Here is a 17,878-nt window from a genome sequence, read left to right on the forward strand (position 1 = left end):
TATTGGTTACAAGATTTTTTGGCTTCTGCTTCATATTTAAAGTCCTTCCACTAAGCAGCTTCAGACTATTTACACACCAGAATTAGCTCCACACAAACAAAGCAGTCAAAGCAAGAAGTTTACAGCTTAGAATGTGGCGCGCAGACATCACTGATACGTGCTTGGCTCAGTTTGGTACAGTAGATGTGACACAAACTGAATATATCAAGACAAAGCGAAAACATTATCATACAAAATGAGCACATTTTATCAATTCATCGCTCGGGTGAATGTTTAAATGTGAACATGTGGCCCTGAGGTTCCTTACTTGTGTATAGATCATCCAGTTAGATCTAAATCATTTAAACAGCTGCAACAGCCCAGTACACTTGCTATAGTAGCACTAACAAAAAAAAACCTGATGCATCACCATGAGAAAACCTTCCCATTCAGCTTATTTAACAATATTCAGCTTATTTAACAATATGGACTTTTGAAAAAGTGTTAAAACTGACAGTCAAGGTGAAAATCAAACATATTTAAAACAAAACTGTGTGTCACAATAGATTCAATGTGATAATACTTGCTTGTTCTTCAGACAGAATCATTGCTGCATGAGAATTTATTCAGTATAAACATTTTTAAAGTCTTCCCAACCGAGTCTCACCAGAAACTGTGAAATAGGAACTTCTGTCCAACACACTCCTGGCTTAAAACTCCTGAGTCATGTAGTCACATCATGTTTAATATCAGTGAGCATTGAACTGTAGTGTGTGGAAATGTATTTTTGTATGTATTTTTGAACATCTAAACCAAACCCTGTTCTTTTGAACACGTAGCCATCAGCAGGTGGGAGGGCAGAAAAAAAGTAAATAACTGTGGCGGCACAATAGAAGAAGAAAGGTTAAAGGGTTGTGGAACAGAACCAGCATTCTCACTCTTGAACACGAGTGGGTTTAACACCACCTACTAACCCCTATATATGACATTTTTGTCTAGCTGGAGAGTGTCAACTGTTGAGATCAACGGCAAAGGAAACGTTATCAGTATTCCAACAGGAGCATAGCTATTATCCAATGTTTGCGCCTTGATTGTGAAATTGCTACATATTTCTCCGTGTACCAATGCATGTATTTTGCAATCTGATATAATGTTGGCACTGCAAATGTGTATCACATTTATTTTTGGGTGAAGGTCATACATAATTGACAGGATGCATCAAGTCTGCTGCCAATTTTATGCTTTTTAAGCGCATTTTAGAAAAAATACAAACTTTTTTGGCCATTACATTTAGTTGATTTCTTAAACAAAAGATTAAAAAAAAAACGTAATTGCCAAGTTGAGGACTTAACACCCCCCAGATCTGGAGGAATTCATTTCCAATTTCATCTCTTCTTGACTAGATTATTGCAATGCACTGTGTATATCAGTCTTAATCAATGTTCTCTGTGTCATACGTCACCTTAAAATTAATCTGTCTTGGCATCCCTTCACTGGCTTCTCGTCTGTTTCCACATTGCATTTGTGATTTTATTGCTTACTTTTATTGTTTTAAACCGATTGGAGTCATCTTATTTAGCAGATTTTCTCCCTGTGAACACAGAGCACTGCAGTCATGCAACTTGCTGCTCTTAGATGTGCAAAGACAGATTAGATCATGACGCTATTTGGGTGTCGAGCATTGCATGACATCCAATTAGATTTGTTCATTTATTCCTATTAAACATGTGCATATATTTGATTATTTCTTATTTTTCTTTGTTGTTTTACTTACAAATTTTTGTTGACTGTCAAAGACTTTGGTCAACATTGTTTTTAACTGTTTTTAACTAAAATAAATTTGACCTTGACGATGAAGTAAAAAAAGGAAAGTCAGAAATACATATTGTCAAGTATGATCAGACTGAGTCTGCATGTTCGGGGAAATCATAATAAAATGAAGTCAAGTGGAAGCAGCAATCATGCGCGTTCACACTCTAATGCCAAACTCAATTAGAGTATTGATCACATGACTCGACAAGAGTCCCTATTTGTTAGCATGGGAGTGGGCGTCCTGCTGGCTTTCCTGCCTGTGAGCGCCGCCGTGTTGAAGCTGAGGCCTCGAAAGGCGCGCAGCAGGTTGAAGCTGTCGTCCTTGGTTTTGGTATCCTGCTGAATCATCTTCGACAGCTCGTGGGGGAGAGACACTTTGCCGCCAACAGACCTCAGGTGCTTTGTGTCCTTAGGGCTCTGAATCATGGTGGAAAAGCAGGAGAAGAAGAGGGTTGAAGGGCTCAGAAAGTTGATAAAAATAACAACTAGATAATTAAAATAAACCCCGCATTTGTGTCCACATTGGTCATTCGACACTAGTGCAGTGCAGCAGGGATGGGAAAGAAATTAAAAACATCTGTATATTAAAAGAAATTCTTATATGAACAATTGTCTTAATTGTCTGTAAAAATCTGCATGTTTAGAATTTTTGTCTTAAGTTTCAGGACTTTTTTTTAGAGGAAAGACAAAAACCTGTTGGTGAAACTTTCAAATGAATGACTCACGTTTGATATCTAATGATTCATTCTGGGTGGAGTTAAACTCCAGTGTTTTGTATTTCAGATATCTTTATCAAGCCTTTTGGAAAATAACCTCTTCACTGAAACAATACAAGAACACACTCATTTAAACACTCATTTTTCTACTGCTTAAACAGGTGGTTGACACACGACCTGCAAATATCAGTCTAGTGTGAAAGTGCTGATTGATAAGCGGATATTCATGCCATGCTTCAGTATGGCTGACCCAGATTGTAGCATAAAAAGAATTGCAGACTCAAAATTCCCCATCAGACTGCGCACAAAGAAGAGCCTGTGAGAAATCTGTTAAAGGATAGTGCTTGTGGAAATGAGAAACATGAATAAGAACCCATGAGGAAAGATATATTTTGAAAAGAATGACCAAATAAGCGTGTGAATATTTTGGGGAATTTGAAAACTTTGAGGAAGTTCGAATAAGATTTCAGAGAAAAGTCAAAACAGCAGAAAGTCCAGGCTGGTCTGACAGAAACACATGAAATAAGCATGACCTCTTTAGAAGTGTGTTTTGTGGTGGAGGCATTTAATGTGTTACAATTTTGTTTCCATGGTGCCGACATGTAATTTCAACACATTACGTGCCACCAACACATAATGTCATGTCATGCCTATTTCCTGTGTGTGTGTGTGTGTTTTGTATGAAAGCATAACAGCATTGTGTAACATCCAACACTGCTTAACATCAGATAAAAACATGTCCCTCGGACCTGAAACTGTAGCAACAGCATGATTTATAATCCGTTGTTCTGACAAACCTCAGACAGCCGATGTTTTCTCCTGAAGTGAGCTCTCATAGCTGCTCTCTCTGCGTTCTTCTGCGCGTTCATCGCCTCCCGCAGCTTCCTGTGAACACAGACAGCCCTGAAGTATTACAGACAAAATTCAGCTAAAAGCAACTCCTCGGCCACTGCACAGGTGATGTGTGTTACCTCAGCTCATTTCAGCTGCCTCCTCTAATGACTTCATGATGTAGTGGTGGCTGTGACACTTTAGAAAGCGCTGCACTAAAGAAAACCCTTTTGGTGGTTTAATTGCCATTAAGTGTTCTCATGGGGTGAATTACATTTGGCAGTATTTTATGTTCCTCAGGTGAAACTTAATTTACAGAACAGCACCTGTTCGCAGCATGTGCACTTAAGGCTCCAGTTATTTATTCTTATGTTAGTCAGCCTGTTGGTCGAGTTTTTGTGGCACTTTGTAGCACCGAAATACTTTTTCCTTATTCATGTTAACAAAGTGCAATTACTACTACTACTACTACTAATAATAATAATAAATTTAATTTCTAATGCACTTATCATCAAGAAGATCTCAAAGTGCTACAAGTTAGGACAAGGTTAAAAATCAGTTAGAAACCAGAAATCATTTGCCTTTCTGAATAAAAAGGTTTTTTGGCCTGTTTTGAAAGAGTCTTGGCTCTGAATAACCCTCAGCTGGGTAGGGAGGCTTATAACTGCTTATAACAGCTTATTTTAAACAATTAGCCGCTCTAAAAGACTTGCTAATTGTGACAATTAAACCTTAAACAAACAGTTTAGATGCTTTAACACATTTTCAATTATGTATTCTTACAGATGTAGTTTACTTAAAGCATTTGACTATTTCCTCCCCTACATGTCTGTCTCTGCATGATGCACACCGTCCACTTGCCTCGTCTTCTCCAGTTCTATTTGGTACGGGCAAATAACTGGCGGGTCTTTAGGAGGGGCAGTTCGCAGGGGAGGGGTCTTCCCCAACATGCTGCATCCCCCGCGGCTTCCCGTGCCTCTGCTCCTCTTCCTCCTGTGTTTGGCGCACAGCCTCCTCCCCTTTGCCCCTGAAACACAGCTGGTCAGCTTCCTGATGGGTGTCCTCAACGACTTTTTTACTCTCACCACAGACTCCATGATGAACGGCAGCTCTCGGGATAGTGGGAGCTACCACACCCCTACTTCCTCGACAGGTGACGGGTGGAAATGTAATGGTTTTCTCCTTCGCACATGTTGTGTGGTTCTGGCAGACTCACATCTCGCAGCAATAACTCAGGTTGAGACCTGCCAAGGACAAGGACGGCAGTCAGACAAGGCTCAGACACGGACTTTGGCCTCACATACACAGATGAAGTGTTTATCATCTAGAGGAGGTTAAGGAGGCTACTAAAAGGGGAAGCTGGAACCCACACAAGGATAGAAAATGAAAAAAAATACACTATATGAATTACAGAGGCTATTTTTAAGGTTGCTTGTTTATTCCCACACAACGCCAACTTATCATGGTCCTCCGGTCCACAGTATTCTTACCCATGCAGGTGGTCACAGTTGGATAACTGCTTAAGCATGAAATCCTGATAAAGCCACCCAGCCAGATGGCCTTCAACTCCACCACCTGCAGAGAATCCCCAAAGCTTTAAAACAAAATGGAGAAAAAAAGAAAACTCCAGTGGAAATGTCATGTGTGTGTGTCCTGGTCCTCACAGAACAAGATTCTATGTTCTGGTTTCAGCCTCGGCTTCCCTCGTTCCAGATTCACTTTACACTTCAGCCCGTCCAATTCTTCTATACAGATTAAAGGACTTAATGAGGGGAATCTCGTTAGCAGTGGCAGGGAATCCACACGATGACTCACGTGTCTTTGATGGAGATTTAGAGGCACTAGGTCATGTCATGTCATGTTGAGTGACACACAGAGGTATCAAAGGCTTGGCATCAGACCCCTTTGTGTTCCTCTATTTCTCCTTCATTCTCTTAATTGCATCAGGGTAATCAGAAGGTAGCAGGTAACAGTAGCAAGCACCAGTAGGAAAATGAAACTCTTACCTCTGAAAGCTCTCAGACAGCAGTTGGTATTTGGTTCACCACATTTTTGAAGATGAGGAAAGACGAAGAAACAGGAAATGAAACAAAGAGAGCTCTGCCTGAGACAGCAGCGTCTGAGAGATAAAAGTATTGACAACTTGGCTGAAAAGCTATCTGAGAGGACAAGACGGAGAATATCGATGCTGAGGTTTGAAGCGATTTTATGTAAACACAATTTAACATTCAGTTTAGTCATGTTGCATTCAACAAAAAAAGGGAAAAGTTTATTAAATGTATAGTTTTACTCTAAATACTGAGTTCAAGGTGTGCAGTACGTCTTCTTTTAACATACTTCTGTTTATAAAATCCAGTCTAAATCTGGGCTTAAAGTAGCCAAGAGATGTAATACTGCTCTACAGCAGATCTTAAACGGGGCAATGCTGAGATGACATAGGTTGGAATTATTAAAAAAAAAAACATCTGTATGTGTTTTAAAGAGCAAAAAACAGCTTCCCTATTTAAAACAGTGTATTAGATAGTCACCACATCTTATTTAACACAAAAATAACAGACCAAAGTGTAGACTTGATAGATACAATATTCCCCCAGAATCGTGGAGTATTTTAACCCCAACTGTAACGGTGGGATATGTTAAAGCAGTGAGCCATTAAACAAGGCCTGGGATTTAAGAAGGGGCCTTGAGAGCTTCCATAGTTATCAGCAAGGCTTTTAATTGGATTCTAAAGTGAACCGAGCACCAAAGCAGTGGTAAGAACTGGAGCCACTTACGTATATTGTCTTCAGAAAGAAGACTTCAGAAGTGAGACAACCCTTTGATGTAAGTGAAGTATTAGTCATAAACAAAACCACATCACTCCCACCTCTGTTTCACTCAGCAGAACACGAGACCCTTTTCTTCTTTTCATCCACCTTTCTCCATTATTTTAGTCACTTTTCAAAAACAGTCTCTTAAGCGCTTTTTTTGCTGTTTATTCACAGAACATTAATAATCTCTGAGGACGTATATTCAACACTTTAGTAAGTGCTATATGAACGTTTTCCAAATGATCAACGACACAGACAGCTATATTCTAAATGTCTATCAATAACCTGTAAAATGTTTTCGTCTTCAGCTGCAAAATTCTCTAACAAGATATGCTTTATTGAGATAAGACTCAATAAAGATTTAACATGACTATTTATTCACCAGCTCCACCCATGGAGCAGTCACAGTTGTTGACAGACACATTATCAAGCACTTATGTCTACACTGCAGTTTATTATATCAGAGATCGCTCAGAGAGTTTGTGCAGGGGATCTTTGGTTATACATGTGGGACAGATGGAAGATATAAATAAGAAGGAATTTAATCAAAAAAGAGGCGGCTCGGTGAAACGATGGGCAGCATATCTCCAGTTTGTAGATAAACGTGTGAAAAAAAATCCCTCATACTGACTTCCCTTGACTTGACCCATCTGGGATGGACCATCTCACAGGGGAAATGTGTTTGTGGTCAGACCAATCAGTGTTCAAGTTCTATTCTGGAAGACATGAACGCCACATGCTCTGGACCTAAGACAAAAATGACCATCCACACACAAAAGTGTCTTTTAAGTGCTGTGAAAGGGAACGGTGACACAAAGTGGTCAAAGTTTAACCACAACAACTATTTTCTGAATGTGTTGCAGGTCTGAAAAGCAAATATGAATGCATCAATTTAAGCTAATGATATAAAAGATGACATATCTTGTGTTCATTTAGTGTCGAGTCAAATAAAAGTCCAAGCAAACATAAAAGTCAAAAAGCATTTTTTTCTATTTCCATTTTATAGTCCCAATTTTTTCTGATTTTCTGATAAATTTTACTCCAGCACCACTTCAGCTTTCTGTCAGCTCTTTTCTGTGTCTGGATGTCTTTGAATGACTCCCCACGTAGAGTTTTTACGATCTCCGGCCTACTCTAATGCCCCAGTTGGAACTGACAGCACATGCACTTACTTCAACTGGCCCTTTTAAGGAGGTCTCTCATATTCTTCTACCTCTGCTGCCCGGATCCCTCCGATTTCTGCCAGCTGAGGTTAATGCTTTAACAAGATCACCATCAGAGCCACGCCCTCCTTAGCAAACGTTCAGTACCAGATTCTCGATCTGTTGCTGAACAGCAGCGCTTCTGCACAGCAGGTGAAAAGCAGTGAGAGGACAAATGAAGAAATGAGGGAGGAGATTGAGCCGACCAATGTGAGAATATTTTCCCGGTTATTCCTAAGGAAGCTCATTTAAGAAAATCAAACAAATGAATCACATCTAAAATATCATCACATTCAGCATACGGTTAGGTGAGGAAACCACACTCTTGTGGGTGTATGTGTGTGTCATCTTTTTTTGGTTGCTGACTGCATGCCTCATCATGCATGAGAACATGTGAGTGGGTGTCTGAGGAGGATGAATGGTCTGTCACATGCTGGATGCTGATCCACCCAGAATCCTTTAAGTGGCTTTGGGCCACTCAGCTGGCATGGAAGCTCTGGTGCAACACACGCACACACACATACAGCTGCGTTTCTATCGTTTCAGAGGACACGAAATGTGCTTACACCGACTTTCTGACCATAAAAACCACTTGCCTGATATCAATCCTAACCCTTGAACAGATCTCACCATTAACATCTAATTGCTGACCTCACGGAGGCTTGCTTCAAAAAGGGTTGCGAGTCCCCAGACTGCACCTGTGTAAAGAGATTTATATATCCACAGCAGTAGCACAGCACGAATACACACTCACAAGCACAGGACCAGCGGCAGCGGTCAGAGATGGCGTTGAAGTCAAAGCCCAGTGAGGATTTCTGAAGAAAAAGCTGAGCTCAGGCACGCTAAAAGTGAATTATCATGCCACAACATGCAAGAACATGTGATCACACACTTGCCTGCTGTGTGAGCAACGCAAACATTTACACAAATGCAACCATCAAGGCATTTTGAATATATATTTGATATATATAAAAACATTCACAGGTGGACCCCACATATGAATATATTGTATTAATTTAGTTTTCATTTCTTAATTGTGTTGGCTCTTTAGCTTGCAGACATGATGGAAACTTAATATTTTGCAGGTATTCATTTCATACAGAATGATTAGATATAAAACCATAAAGCATCATAACCTAAATATATCAAACTTTTAAAGAGTTTGCTTTGATTTAAACCAAAATGACCATCAGGAGAATATCTGCTCAAAGTTCTGTGCTGTATGAGTTTGTGAATTTTTCTTTTTAGTGATTATTCTGTTTGAACCATGTTTCACTCTCCTCCTCCTCCTCATATTGTGCCCATAGGTCGTTTGTTCATGTCGGCAGACGCTGTCGATAATGACGATCAAAGAACGTGAAGCCTCTGGTGTTGGTGAGAGTAACCGCAGGTCGTGATGTAAACATGATGCATTTTGGTCCTATGATTGGGTTTTAATCCTACCCAAGCAGTTTTGGATTTTCAACCCTACCCAAGTAAAGTTATAGGCTAAAAACAACACAGGAAGTGGCAACGTGTCATCATAACATGTGTTTAAACGTTGTAAAAAAGTTTTTTTAAGACCTAGCCACAGTTTTTATAACTCTACCCAACAAACTTTATTTCCTAAATTTAACCAAGAAGTTATGGAAGTGTTCTGGTAGCGTTGCTGTTTTACTGACTGATCATTAGTTGTGTGTGTTGGTCATTACACACATAGGTGTATGGTTCAAAATATTCTCCGTAGCCGCGCCTTCCACCCAACTCCTTTAGAAGATTCATGTCTTATTAGACAAAAGACTTGCAAATCTGCTTGGATATGGAAACGCTCACATTTCCAGGATGCATTTATGGGTCAGATTGAAGGATAAGAGCAAGAAATTTAGAAATTAAACCAAATTTCTAATTTTATGCCAGCAGCACACTTGTGGGCCATTTTGTTACGTCAACCTTCCTTTTAATTAAACTTTTAAACAGTTTTAGACTTGATTATACTAATCAGTGAAGTTCTACCATTACATTACAAACCAAGTCTGCAAATCTCATAAACCAGTATTCAATTCCCAATGGAACGTTAAAAATAACGATGACTCAAAGTGTCACATTACAAATATTAGCCCATCTCGATTTTGATGGCAGCGACGCATCTAAAAAAAGGTCAGGAAGGGACAACAAAAGGCTGGAAAAGTAAGCAGCTGGAGGAACATGTTGCAACATGCTGAAGATTCACAGTAGAAGAAGATCCTGCACTGTTGAGCAGCTAAAACCTATTTCAAGCAAGACTGGGACAGCATTTCTCCCCCAAAGGTGCAGCAGCTGGTCTCCGCAGTTCCCAGACATTTACAGACGCTTGTTAAAAGAAGAAGGGATGCTACACAGTAGTGAACATGTCGCTGCCATCAAATTCAAGATGAGCTAGTATTTTTCATCAAATATTCCAATATTTTATGTTCAACATCTGTTATGTTTTCTATGTTCTATTGCGACTAAAACATAGGCTTATTAGATCTTTAAATCATTCGTTTAGTTTACATTGTACACAGCGTCCCGACTTCCTTGGAATTTTTGACTCCCTTGGTTTTAAATGAGGACCTTCCTATTTTGGCTTTGCAACAGCTTATGATTGAGTCTGTCTCCCCAGCATAATTCCTGCTCACCTATACTATCATTTGTGTTCCTGCTCATAAAGACCATAAAACTGAGTTTGGCATGCCAAAGAACAATAAATACACATTTTACAGATTGACCCAAACGCAGAGGTGCACACAATCATCATCACAAACCTCATTGTAAGGTCTCATTCAGTCAGACACACATGAGCTCTCAGCCCTGCCAAGGCTGCAGAGGAAAGCTGGCGAGCGCACCGTCTTGTTCAGCCTTGTGATTGTGCTCTCTGCTGAGCTGCACTCAATCAACATGCCAAAGGAGGGCTGCAAGTCATTTCCACCAGCAGTGTGCCACAGACTTGACTGGACTGCAAGATGAACTGAGGCCACAATCAGAACATGAGAACACGATACAAAATTTATTACAAAAATGACGGTTATTATCATGAGGTGACCACGAGCACACAAATCACTTCAAGACATCCTCAGACTCTCTAGTTTTTCTGGACTCTTGTTCTATGAATTTTTAGAGATACGTGACGAATCTTTCTACCTTTTTTATTTACATGTTTTCATTTGGAGTACATTTGATCTTCAGGCATGTGGGTTGCCACATGGGACAATACCTGTGTTTTTGCATAGTTGAACCGATTTACCCCCATTCGTGCATATTAAGAAAACCATGATGCCAACCGTGCTCCTGTTTGTGGACAGACTTTTAAGAGTTCTGCTGATTTCCATGTATAGTTATATAGTTTATAGTAAACAATCAGTGCTTTTAAGACTACATGTTGGGAGACTGCAACCTGACTTATTTGAACATTTCAGGCAGCACAGACATGAATTAAGCCTGCGATGGTAAAAACTGAAAAAATTAAAGCATGGTCATTCTCTGCTGCTGTCAGCTGTGGTTTCCGTGTTCGATTAAATCAATCCAGCTCTGCCTCGTTCCAGTTCAACGACTCTTCAGTATCTCCTCTACTTCTTCATTTCCACATGTGAACTAAATAAATGCCCTGCTCACTCTGTGAGCCCTCCTTTTAATTAGCCTCTTATAGAGCGCACATGATTCGTTGTGATGGAGTTAAGACTTGCAAACACACTGGTGTGGTCCACACAGGGTCGAGTAGTTATTCGGGGTCATCTGCTGAGGTCACAGCTCCTCCTCCAGACCTGATGCCTTCCCGGCTGATGGACGGGCAGGAAGAAGGGATGGCTCAGAGCAGAGGCAAGAGAGATGCGTTTCGCGGGCTCGTACTCCAGCATCTTCTCCAACAGATCGAAAAACTCATGGTGCTCTGTGCCTTGTGATAACATGTACTTCTAGAAACCCAATTTAAAAAAAAAGGGAGACTTGTTGTCGAAAGGGTGAAGGTCACTTATGTTTGAATGTTTGCACCTACTTTAACTCACCCTAAGTGGCTTGCACTTGGATTTTATGGAGCGCCCGGCCTTTGAGCACTCGCTCCAGTCGAGACGGCCGTGGTGGAAATAATACCTCTGCTTTCTGAGGGAAAATAAAAGATACTGTCAGGTAAAAGTGTTTCAGAGTGTCCTATATCACAAGGTGCAGAAGAGCGATACCTGCTCCTTTGAATCATTCTTCGAGGAATCGGTCCCTGTATTTTCTCCATCATAGCCAGATGCTCCTTGTTGTCATGAGTCTGTGAGTAAAAAGAAGAATAAGTGAAGACGACAGTGTACGATCGCGCTTCTACCACTTTTAACATTCTTAACGTTCGTGTGACCTGGAACAGAGTTGAGCCTTCGTAGTATTCAAGCAGGATGCAGCCGATACTCCAGACATCACAAGGGTGACTCCAACCCAACTCTGCAGGAGAGGGAGGCGATTTGTAACCAGCCAAACAACGCGGACAGCTTCCTGATTACTCAGGAGGTTAAAGCAGCATCTCTTACCCAGTATGACCTCCGGGGCTCGGTAGTGACGTGTGGAGACAACAACCGAGTGATGTTCGTGGTCGAAGGTGGCGCTACCAAAGTCAACCAGCCGCACGGTGGTGTCGTTCACTCTCCTTTCATTGCACTTCTTCATGGAAGACAGAGAGAAACACTGAAAAGTCTCTGAATTTTACTCTTCATTTAAAGAACATGTCATAAAGGACATTCCACTTCCTATTTTGGTCATTCTGGGAATGAATTCTATCTGGATTCTATGGCCCATTATAGTTCTCCAGCTTACCTGCTTATCTTACCTGCAGCAGACAGCAGTCAGAGCGCTCTCAGTTTGGTGAATCTGAAAGTTTCTTGAAGGAAGAGCTAACCTCACAGATACTTAAAAGTGGGCACATTTTTTTTTCACCTTTTAAAGCAACTCAAACATCAAAATAGTGTCCCGTCTGCATCAGACAGTTCAGCGTAACATGGCCCGTGATGCCTTGTTACAATCCAGACTGCGCTGCAACTGCCTGCAGAGCGCTTTGCTTCCCCGACATTCTACAGTTGAGATGTAAAAAATCCACACTACGTCTCTCTCTTGAACCAATATGACTTTTATGAACTTGTACATGGTGGGAAATTCGCTCATGGCCTCCTCCTGAGTAGCTTTAATGTTGGCTTATCAGTCAGGATTCGTTTCTGATTCTCCAAACTGAGACTGGTCTCACTGCTGTCTGCGGCAGGGAAGACACTGACCGCTCATAAGTATTGACACTTTAATATGGCATGAGTTAGGGTTTAATTAACCTAACATTGAATAAAACAGTGGACATCACCTGACACAAGAAACATGACTTCTGGGAAGAGTTTACTGAATTAGTTCTCGAGGGTTTGGGCTGTATTTTACCCATTGAGTAAGCTGCCCAGGAGCTTCCCATACAAGAGCGTCCAACAGGTCTGAGAATGATGGCGATTCTCCTGCAAAACTCTTTAAAACCAGCATCCATGTTTTTTTCTGCCTCATGTTTGAAGCCTGGTTTGGGTTTTTTTTTTCTAAAAAGAGCTCCGTCTGCATGGTTACAAATTTTAAGGCTGCAATTGACCCAATGGACCCTCACATGCTGGTGGCAAAAATTTACATCACACAGGCTAAGGGGCAAAGGATAGATTGGATAAAGGTTAGCAAAGGGGTTCCCAGACCAGTGCTTTCGTAATAATTGTTTATTATGACACATAACTGTGACATTCTGACAAATATGAAGCTAAAGAAGCGGCTGCGTCTGAGCTCGCAGCAACCAGAAAGTAACCAAAACTGGTGTGAGAAAACAAAAACCAGTCCACCACATCACACCTTAAATTAAGGATTTTGTTACCTGACATAGTTGGCTCAATTTTTCCCCTGTTGGGCCTTATGTTTGGCTAACTCTTGGATAGTATTTGAATAAATACCTGAATAAACTGTTCCCACAATGTCATAACGTGAACAATGATCAAACCTGAACCACAAGTCTGTCTGTGAATTGTAAACAATAAGGGATTTCTTCAGATAAATCAGGTAATGATTTAAATGTTTAAATGCAATCCTCTTTTTGTTGACATTGAAGCATATGTTTCTTATAATTATGACTGAATCACATCCAATGACACACATTGTCCAACTGGATCAATAAATAGAGCCTGGAGTGAAAATTGTCCCCTTGAAAAAATGGGGGACACGTAGTGCGGCCCAGAAATTTGTATCTTTATGGGCAACCGCAAAGCAGTCTCTGTTGCTTCTAATCCCTGGTCATTCAACACCCTGGTATTCTGAGGGTCTCATGCCTGCAGTTGTTTCTGACCTTCTGAACGTTGTATATGAGGGAGTATTCGGAGTTGACGAAGAGGATGTTCTCAGGCTTCAGGTCGGTGTGAGTCAGCTTGTTGTCATGGAGAACTGCAGAGGAGACCGAGCGAGGGGGAGAGGAGAGAGAGCACACGGAGATTTATCAGGAGCCAACGCCCTCATCTGGTGGCGTTTTTCTGCTGATCTATTTTCTCAGTAAACTGGTGGTCGTGGTCGAAATCAGGTGTTCGTACATAAAATGGAGGAAAATACACATATCAGAAAATGATTGTTTACAGCAGTAAATCCCTCAGAGGGTTGTGGCCTTTTTGTTGCTTGTTGCACAGTGTAATTCTGCTGTTGTGGACAATTTCATAAAATTTTACAAATTAATGCAGGTGCTATTTAAAGTGAGATTTTTCAACATCTCAGGTGAGCTCACTCTTTCATTCTCTTACTTATTAACATGAATCACAGTTAGTGTTCGTACGGTACGACTGTATGAAAATAACCGAGCAGAGGAGCAGAATATCTGCATTCTTTCAGAAAGGGCGCAGCAGTGTTTCTTTTTTCTTGATCCTGGTTAAATAAAGGTTTAAAAGTGATGATAAAAACTTCTCGGGTCATTTTTACTCAGGAAGACCCCAGGTGTGCGCAGACCAGTTAATTCACTGGATGAGAACGAACAGCACAAACACTCATGGCTGCCCATCAAACAGTTATTGAGGCGTTTAAAAAAAATAGGGAAACATGCTGGTGGACGCTACCTGAAAAGTAACCAGGGCTTGACGTTTCAGTCTAAGTGGTGGGCATTTCAACACATAGCGTGAGCCAGAACAAGCCTTTAAGTGTTTGTAACGTGATGTAAGGAAAATGGTTCAGTTGAATCTCGAGTTGCCATAGCAACCACAACTGAAACAACTCTGGGGCGGCTTCACAGACGCCAGGAGGAGTTGCTGTAAGAAACCGTGTAACCTTCCCTTTTAAAAACTGCTCATGTTATATGCAACCATTATTTCCCTGCTGTTGCTGAGCACCTGATGTCGTCTCATCAGTATTTCATGTCGTCTTTCCAGCAGTTTCTAACAGCCATGTGGGACAACGATGTATCAACCTGACAGTCAATAGCCGATTCAATTCAGTTAGTTACCTTTTATTAAAAAAGAAAAACGTTCTTAGTGCAACACTTTATCTTCAAGTTCTTTCTAATTGTAATGGTGGAACATAGCGTAGCCCTTCTAACACTGAAATATGGCTTTGAGTAAAGTTGTACAGCTTCAGCCACCAGTTAAGGTTAAAATCTTAAGATTGAACATTTTATTTTATTTCTGATATGATCAGGAAATAAATACATAGGTGCAAATAAAATCAGTAGTTTACAAAGCATTTCGACTCATAACAACTTATTTAAAAGATGCGTAGTTTAAAGCTTAATTCATTGCATTATAGATTTATTCTGTGACACTTTTGAGGTTTATATAAAAAAAAGATAAACTGATATTGTATCATCTATAATTCTGATTATTCCTCTGTATGATTATGTGCAATACACTGTTTTTGATCTGCTCTGCATCTGGATATCTTTGTTTTTTAACGGCTCACAACAAGGATGCGTTCAAACTTGCAGTACTGCCTGTAATCAGACCTTTAGATGTAGAGACCCTTAATGATCCCAATGCGGGATCAATAAAGTCTGTCTTATCGTATCGTATCAAACTAGCCTCTCATGAAAGAGCCTACAAGGGCGAATTGCTGCTTACAGACTGCTGCATTAGTCAAATAAAGTAACTGAGCTGTGCTGGTGTGCTGTTCTAATTCCAGCATGCAGATTTAAAGCAGGACCTCTTGTATAATTGTCAGGTAATAGTCACTTGCTAAATATCTCGCTTGCAGCTCCATCAGTGGGACAGCTGTGAAAAATTTATTCAACCTCATCAGTGATACTGATTCAGTGGTTTAAGGAGGAGGGAGGGGGGGGTGCTGCACAGTTGACATGATGTGTTTTGCACTCACAGCTGACAGCGTGGCAGATCTGGCTCGCCATGTGTCGGATCTGGTTAATTGGATAAGGTGAGAAGTTGTTTGATTTCAAAAAGTCGAAGGTGCTGAGAGACAGCAGCTCGAAAGAGATGCACACGTGGCCGTAGTGGTTAAACCAGTCGAGCATCTGCACGCAGTTACTGACGGGGACAGAAACACAGAGGAGCAACGTGAAGCACGTGAAATGATGGAATCATCCCAACACTGACCAAAGCCACTAAAGACTCACTGTTTGTGGTGTGGGTCTTTCTCACTGATCCTCTCCAGCACGTTGATCTCCAGTTTGGCTGCTTCTCTGTATTTCTCCATGTTTTTAATGATCTTCAGTGCAACTCGTCTCCCTCCTCTGCGTGTTCAAGCGCTCTTTTAAAAATAACCATCCGTACAGGTTGCATGCAGGCTCAACTGTTCAATGTAACCTTACCTGCTGTGGTCCAAACACTGCACCACTTTCCCAAAGGTCCCCTCGCCCAAAGTGTCGACGATCTCATCTGCAAGAAAAGTGGGGCTCAAACAAGGCTGAATTGTTTAGATTGGACGCAGTCCTCCAGTTCTAGATTAGATTAGATTTCCCTTTCCCTTACTGACACCTACATCTGTCATCAAGGATGTCCCCGCTTTTGTAGATCAGGTGACCATTGCCAGTGTCCCGCTCGCTGTCGCCTGCAGCATCACTGCTGCCCCGCTGTGAAGACAGTCAGCCACAAAATGTCTCCGTTACTTTCACCCCCGACTTCAGGGCCAGAAAGAGCAAAGGTCACCAGCTGAACACACACTGACACACTCAGACCGAGAGGAAAGAAAAAATAACTACATGCTATCAATGCAGTGGATATTGACTGTTGATGCTCTAACATTTCCACGGGACTGAAATCTGGGGTTTGATCTCGCCATTCCAGCCTTTCTCAGCATCTTCAGCATCTTCTTTGCTCTGACGCAGAGGTCGTTGTTGAATCCTGACAGAGAGGCTGCCGACGTCTCTGAGACAGCGCAGCAGCGCCAAAACCATCACGTACTTGTGCTTCTTCTTCCAAAAAGCTGTCTTTGGTCCAGACTTCTCCTCTGTAACTGTTACCAAACAGCTTCATCTACCAGTTTACATGACTCCAAAAGGCCTGGTCATTGCGTGTATGTTCACTGGCAAATTGCAGGTTTCTTATCATTTTTTTAGCAGCACTTTTCCTGTGCAGGTCAAATTTGGAGACGTACACACTCTGACACAACAGCCGCAGAGGTTATGATGAAATTTTGGGGTTCATCGAGACTTCTCTTTGGATCGAACTATGTTTTTCTAATTTATTTAAAATCACAACAAGCTTTCAAAGTTCTTGATGCCGGCGATGAATGAGGCAGGTTTAGAATTACAAGGTGGCAATTCAATATATTATTCGCTTGAATGTATCACCTGTGTCCGTGAGCGCTGTTTCCAGTGTTTGCCTCCACTGATATGTTGAAACAGTCAGCAGTTTCCAGCTGCTTATAAAAGCACAGACCGCCTGACGTGATGTAACATCCCAAACTGTTGATTTGTGCGCTGCTGATCACGGGGACCTGAGCTTGTTCTAAAGGAGGTCAATAACAGACTTCTGGCCTCTTTGGAGGAGCTGAGGCTCTATTTTCATCCGCATTCTGAGACTGTTATTAATATCAGAAGCCCAGCATAGGGGTAAGTGAGGAGACACTTAGTGCTGGACACGGGCCACTAAACACACACAAAACCGACACTGACCCACATACACACATGCAAAGGGAGAAGGATGTTTGTAAAGAGCCAAAGAGTTCGCAAACCAGAAATTCATCACCTGCAGCCGACACCAAGCCGAGAGTAAATCACGCCGAGGCAGAGGAGACGGAAGCAGATGGATGCAAGAGCAAGAGGCATGCATGATACTCACAGACAGGCAGAGACAAATACAGTCCAGAAAACCCTTAAACAGAGCAAACAGCTCCTTCCTCCCCATCCCGCAGAAGTGTGGATCGACTCCGACAAAGGTCAAGCTCGAGGGGAGGGAAAGGAGATGGAGAGGTGATGCTTTAAGGTGTAGCAGAGAGGCAGATGGGAGAAAAAGGGAGCTGTGGAGAAAAAGCACCGAGGACAGGATAATGAATATTAAGCTGGTGGCTCGGGGAAAAAAAAGAATGGAGGTCACGGAGTTGGGAGAAAGTGAAAAAATGGCCCGAGGTA

General features: G+C 41.5%; 2 protein-coding genes across 2 annotated transcripts; both read right to left on the minus strand.

Moving 5' to 3' along the window:
• Window positions 1-1,962: 1,962 nt before the first annotated feature.
• LOC140316322 (complexin-3-like) lies at window positions 1,963-4,435 on the minus strand. The gene is made up of 3 exons (XM_072394107.1): window positions 4,196-4,435; window positions 3,305-3,388; window positions 1,963-2,208 (listed from the first exon to the last, which is right to left on the minus strand). Exons 1-3 carry the CDS (start codon window positions 4,433-4,435, stop codon window positions 1,984-1,986), a joined length of 549 nt encoding a protein of 182 aa, XP_072250208.1. The 3' UTR covers window positions 1,963-1,983.
• Window positions 4,436-10,335: 5,900 nt separating this feature from the next.
• On the minus strand, window positions 10,336-17,745 carry clk2b (CDC-like kinase 2b). Its single transcript, XM_072393272.1, has 11 exons — window positions 17,589-17,745; window positions 16,288-16,378; window positions 16,118-16,184; window positions 15,923-16,039; window positions 15,667-15,833; window positions 13,670-13,764; window positions 11,853-11,982; window positions 11,684-11,766; window positions 11,520-11,599; window positions 11,349-11,442; window positions 10,336-11,258 (listed from the first exon to the last, which is right to left on the minus strand). The coding sequence occupies exons 1-11, from the start codon at window positions 17,652-17,654 to the stop codon at window positions 11,076-11,078; spliced, it is 1,173 nt and encodes a 390-aa protein (XP_072249373.1). The 5' UTR covers window positions 17,655-17,745; the 3' UTR covers window positions 10,336-11,075.
• Window positions 17,746-17,878: the final 133 nt, after the last annotated feature.

The sequence above is a fragment of the Leuresthes tenuis genome, unplaced genomic scaffold, assembly GCF_036924035.1.
Source record: "Leuresthes tenuis unplaced genomic scaffold, fLeuTen1.0.hap1 SCAF_10, whole genome shotgun sequence".
NCBI classification, from domain to species: Eukaryota; Metazoa; Chordata; class Actinopteri; order Atheriniformes; family Atherinopsidae; genus Leuresthes; species Leuresthes tenuis.

What these genes read in the sequence shown, in the direction of transcription:
- LOC140316322 (XM_072394107.1), bottom strand. Translation starts at nt 4,435, where the DNA reads ATGGAGTCTGTGGTGAGAGTAAAAAAGTCGTTGAGGACACCCATCAGG. An exon ending in AACTGGAGAAGACGAGGCAA is followed by an intron (nt 3,389 to 4,195) that starts GTGGACGGTGTG and finishes GTTCACAGGAAG; the next exon opens with CTGCGGGAGGCGATGAACGC. An exon ending in GAAAACATCGGCTGTCTGAG is followed by an intron (nt 2,209 to 3,304) that starts GTTTGTCAGAAC and finishes ACCATGATTCAG; the next exon opens with AGCCCTAAGGACACAAAGCA.
- clk2b (XM_072393272.1), bottom strand. Translation starts at nt 17,654, where the DNA reads ATGGGGAGGAAGGAGCTGTTTGCTCTGTTTAAGGGTTTTCTGGACTGT. An exon ending in AAAGACCCACACCACAAACA is followed by an intron (nt 15,834 to 15,922) that starts GTGAGTCTTTAG and finishes TGTCCCCGTCAG; the next exon opens with TAACTGCGTGCAGATGCTCG. An exon ending in CCAAGTGCAAGCCACTTAGG is followed by an intron (nt 11,259 to 11,348) that starts GTGAGTTAAAGT and finishes TTGGGTTTCTAG; the next exon opens with AAGTACATGTTATCACAAGG.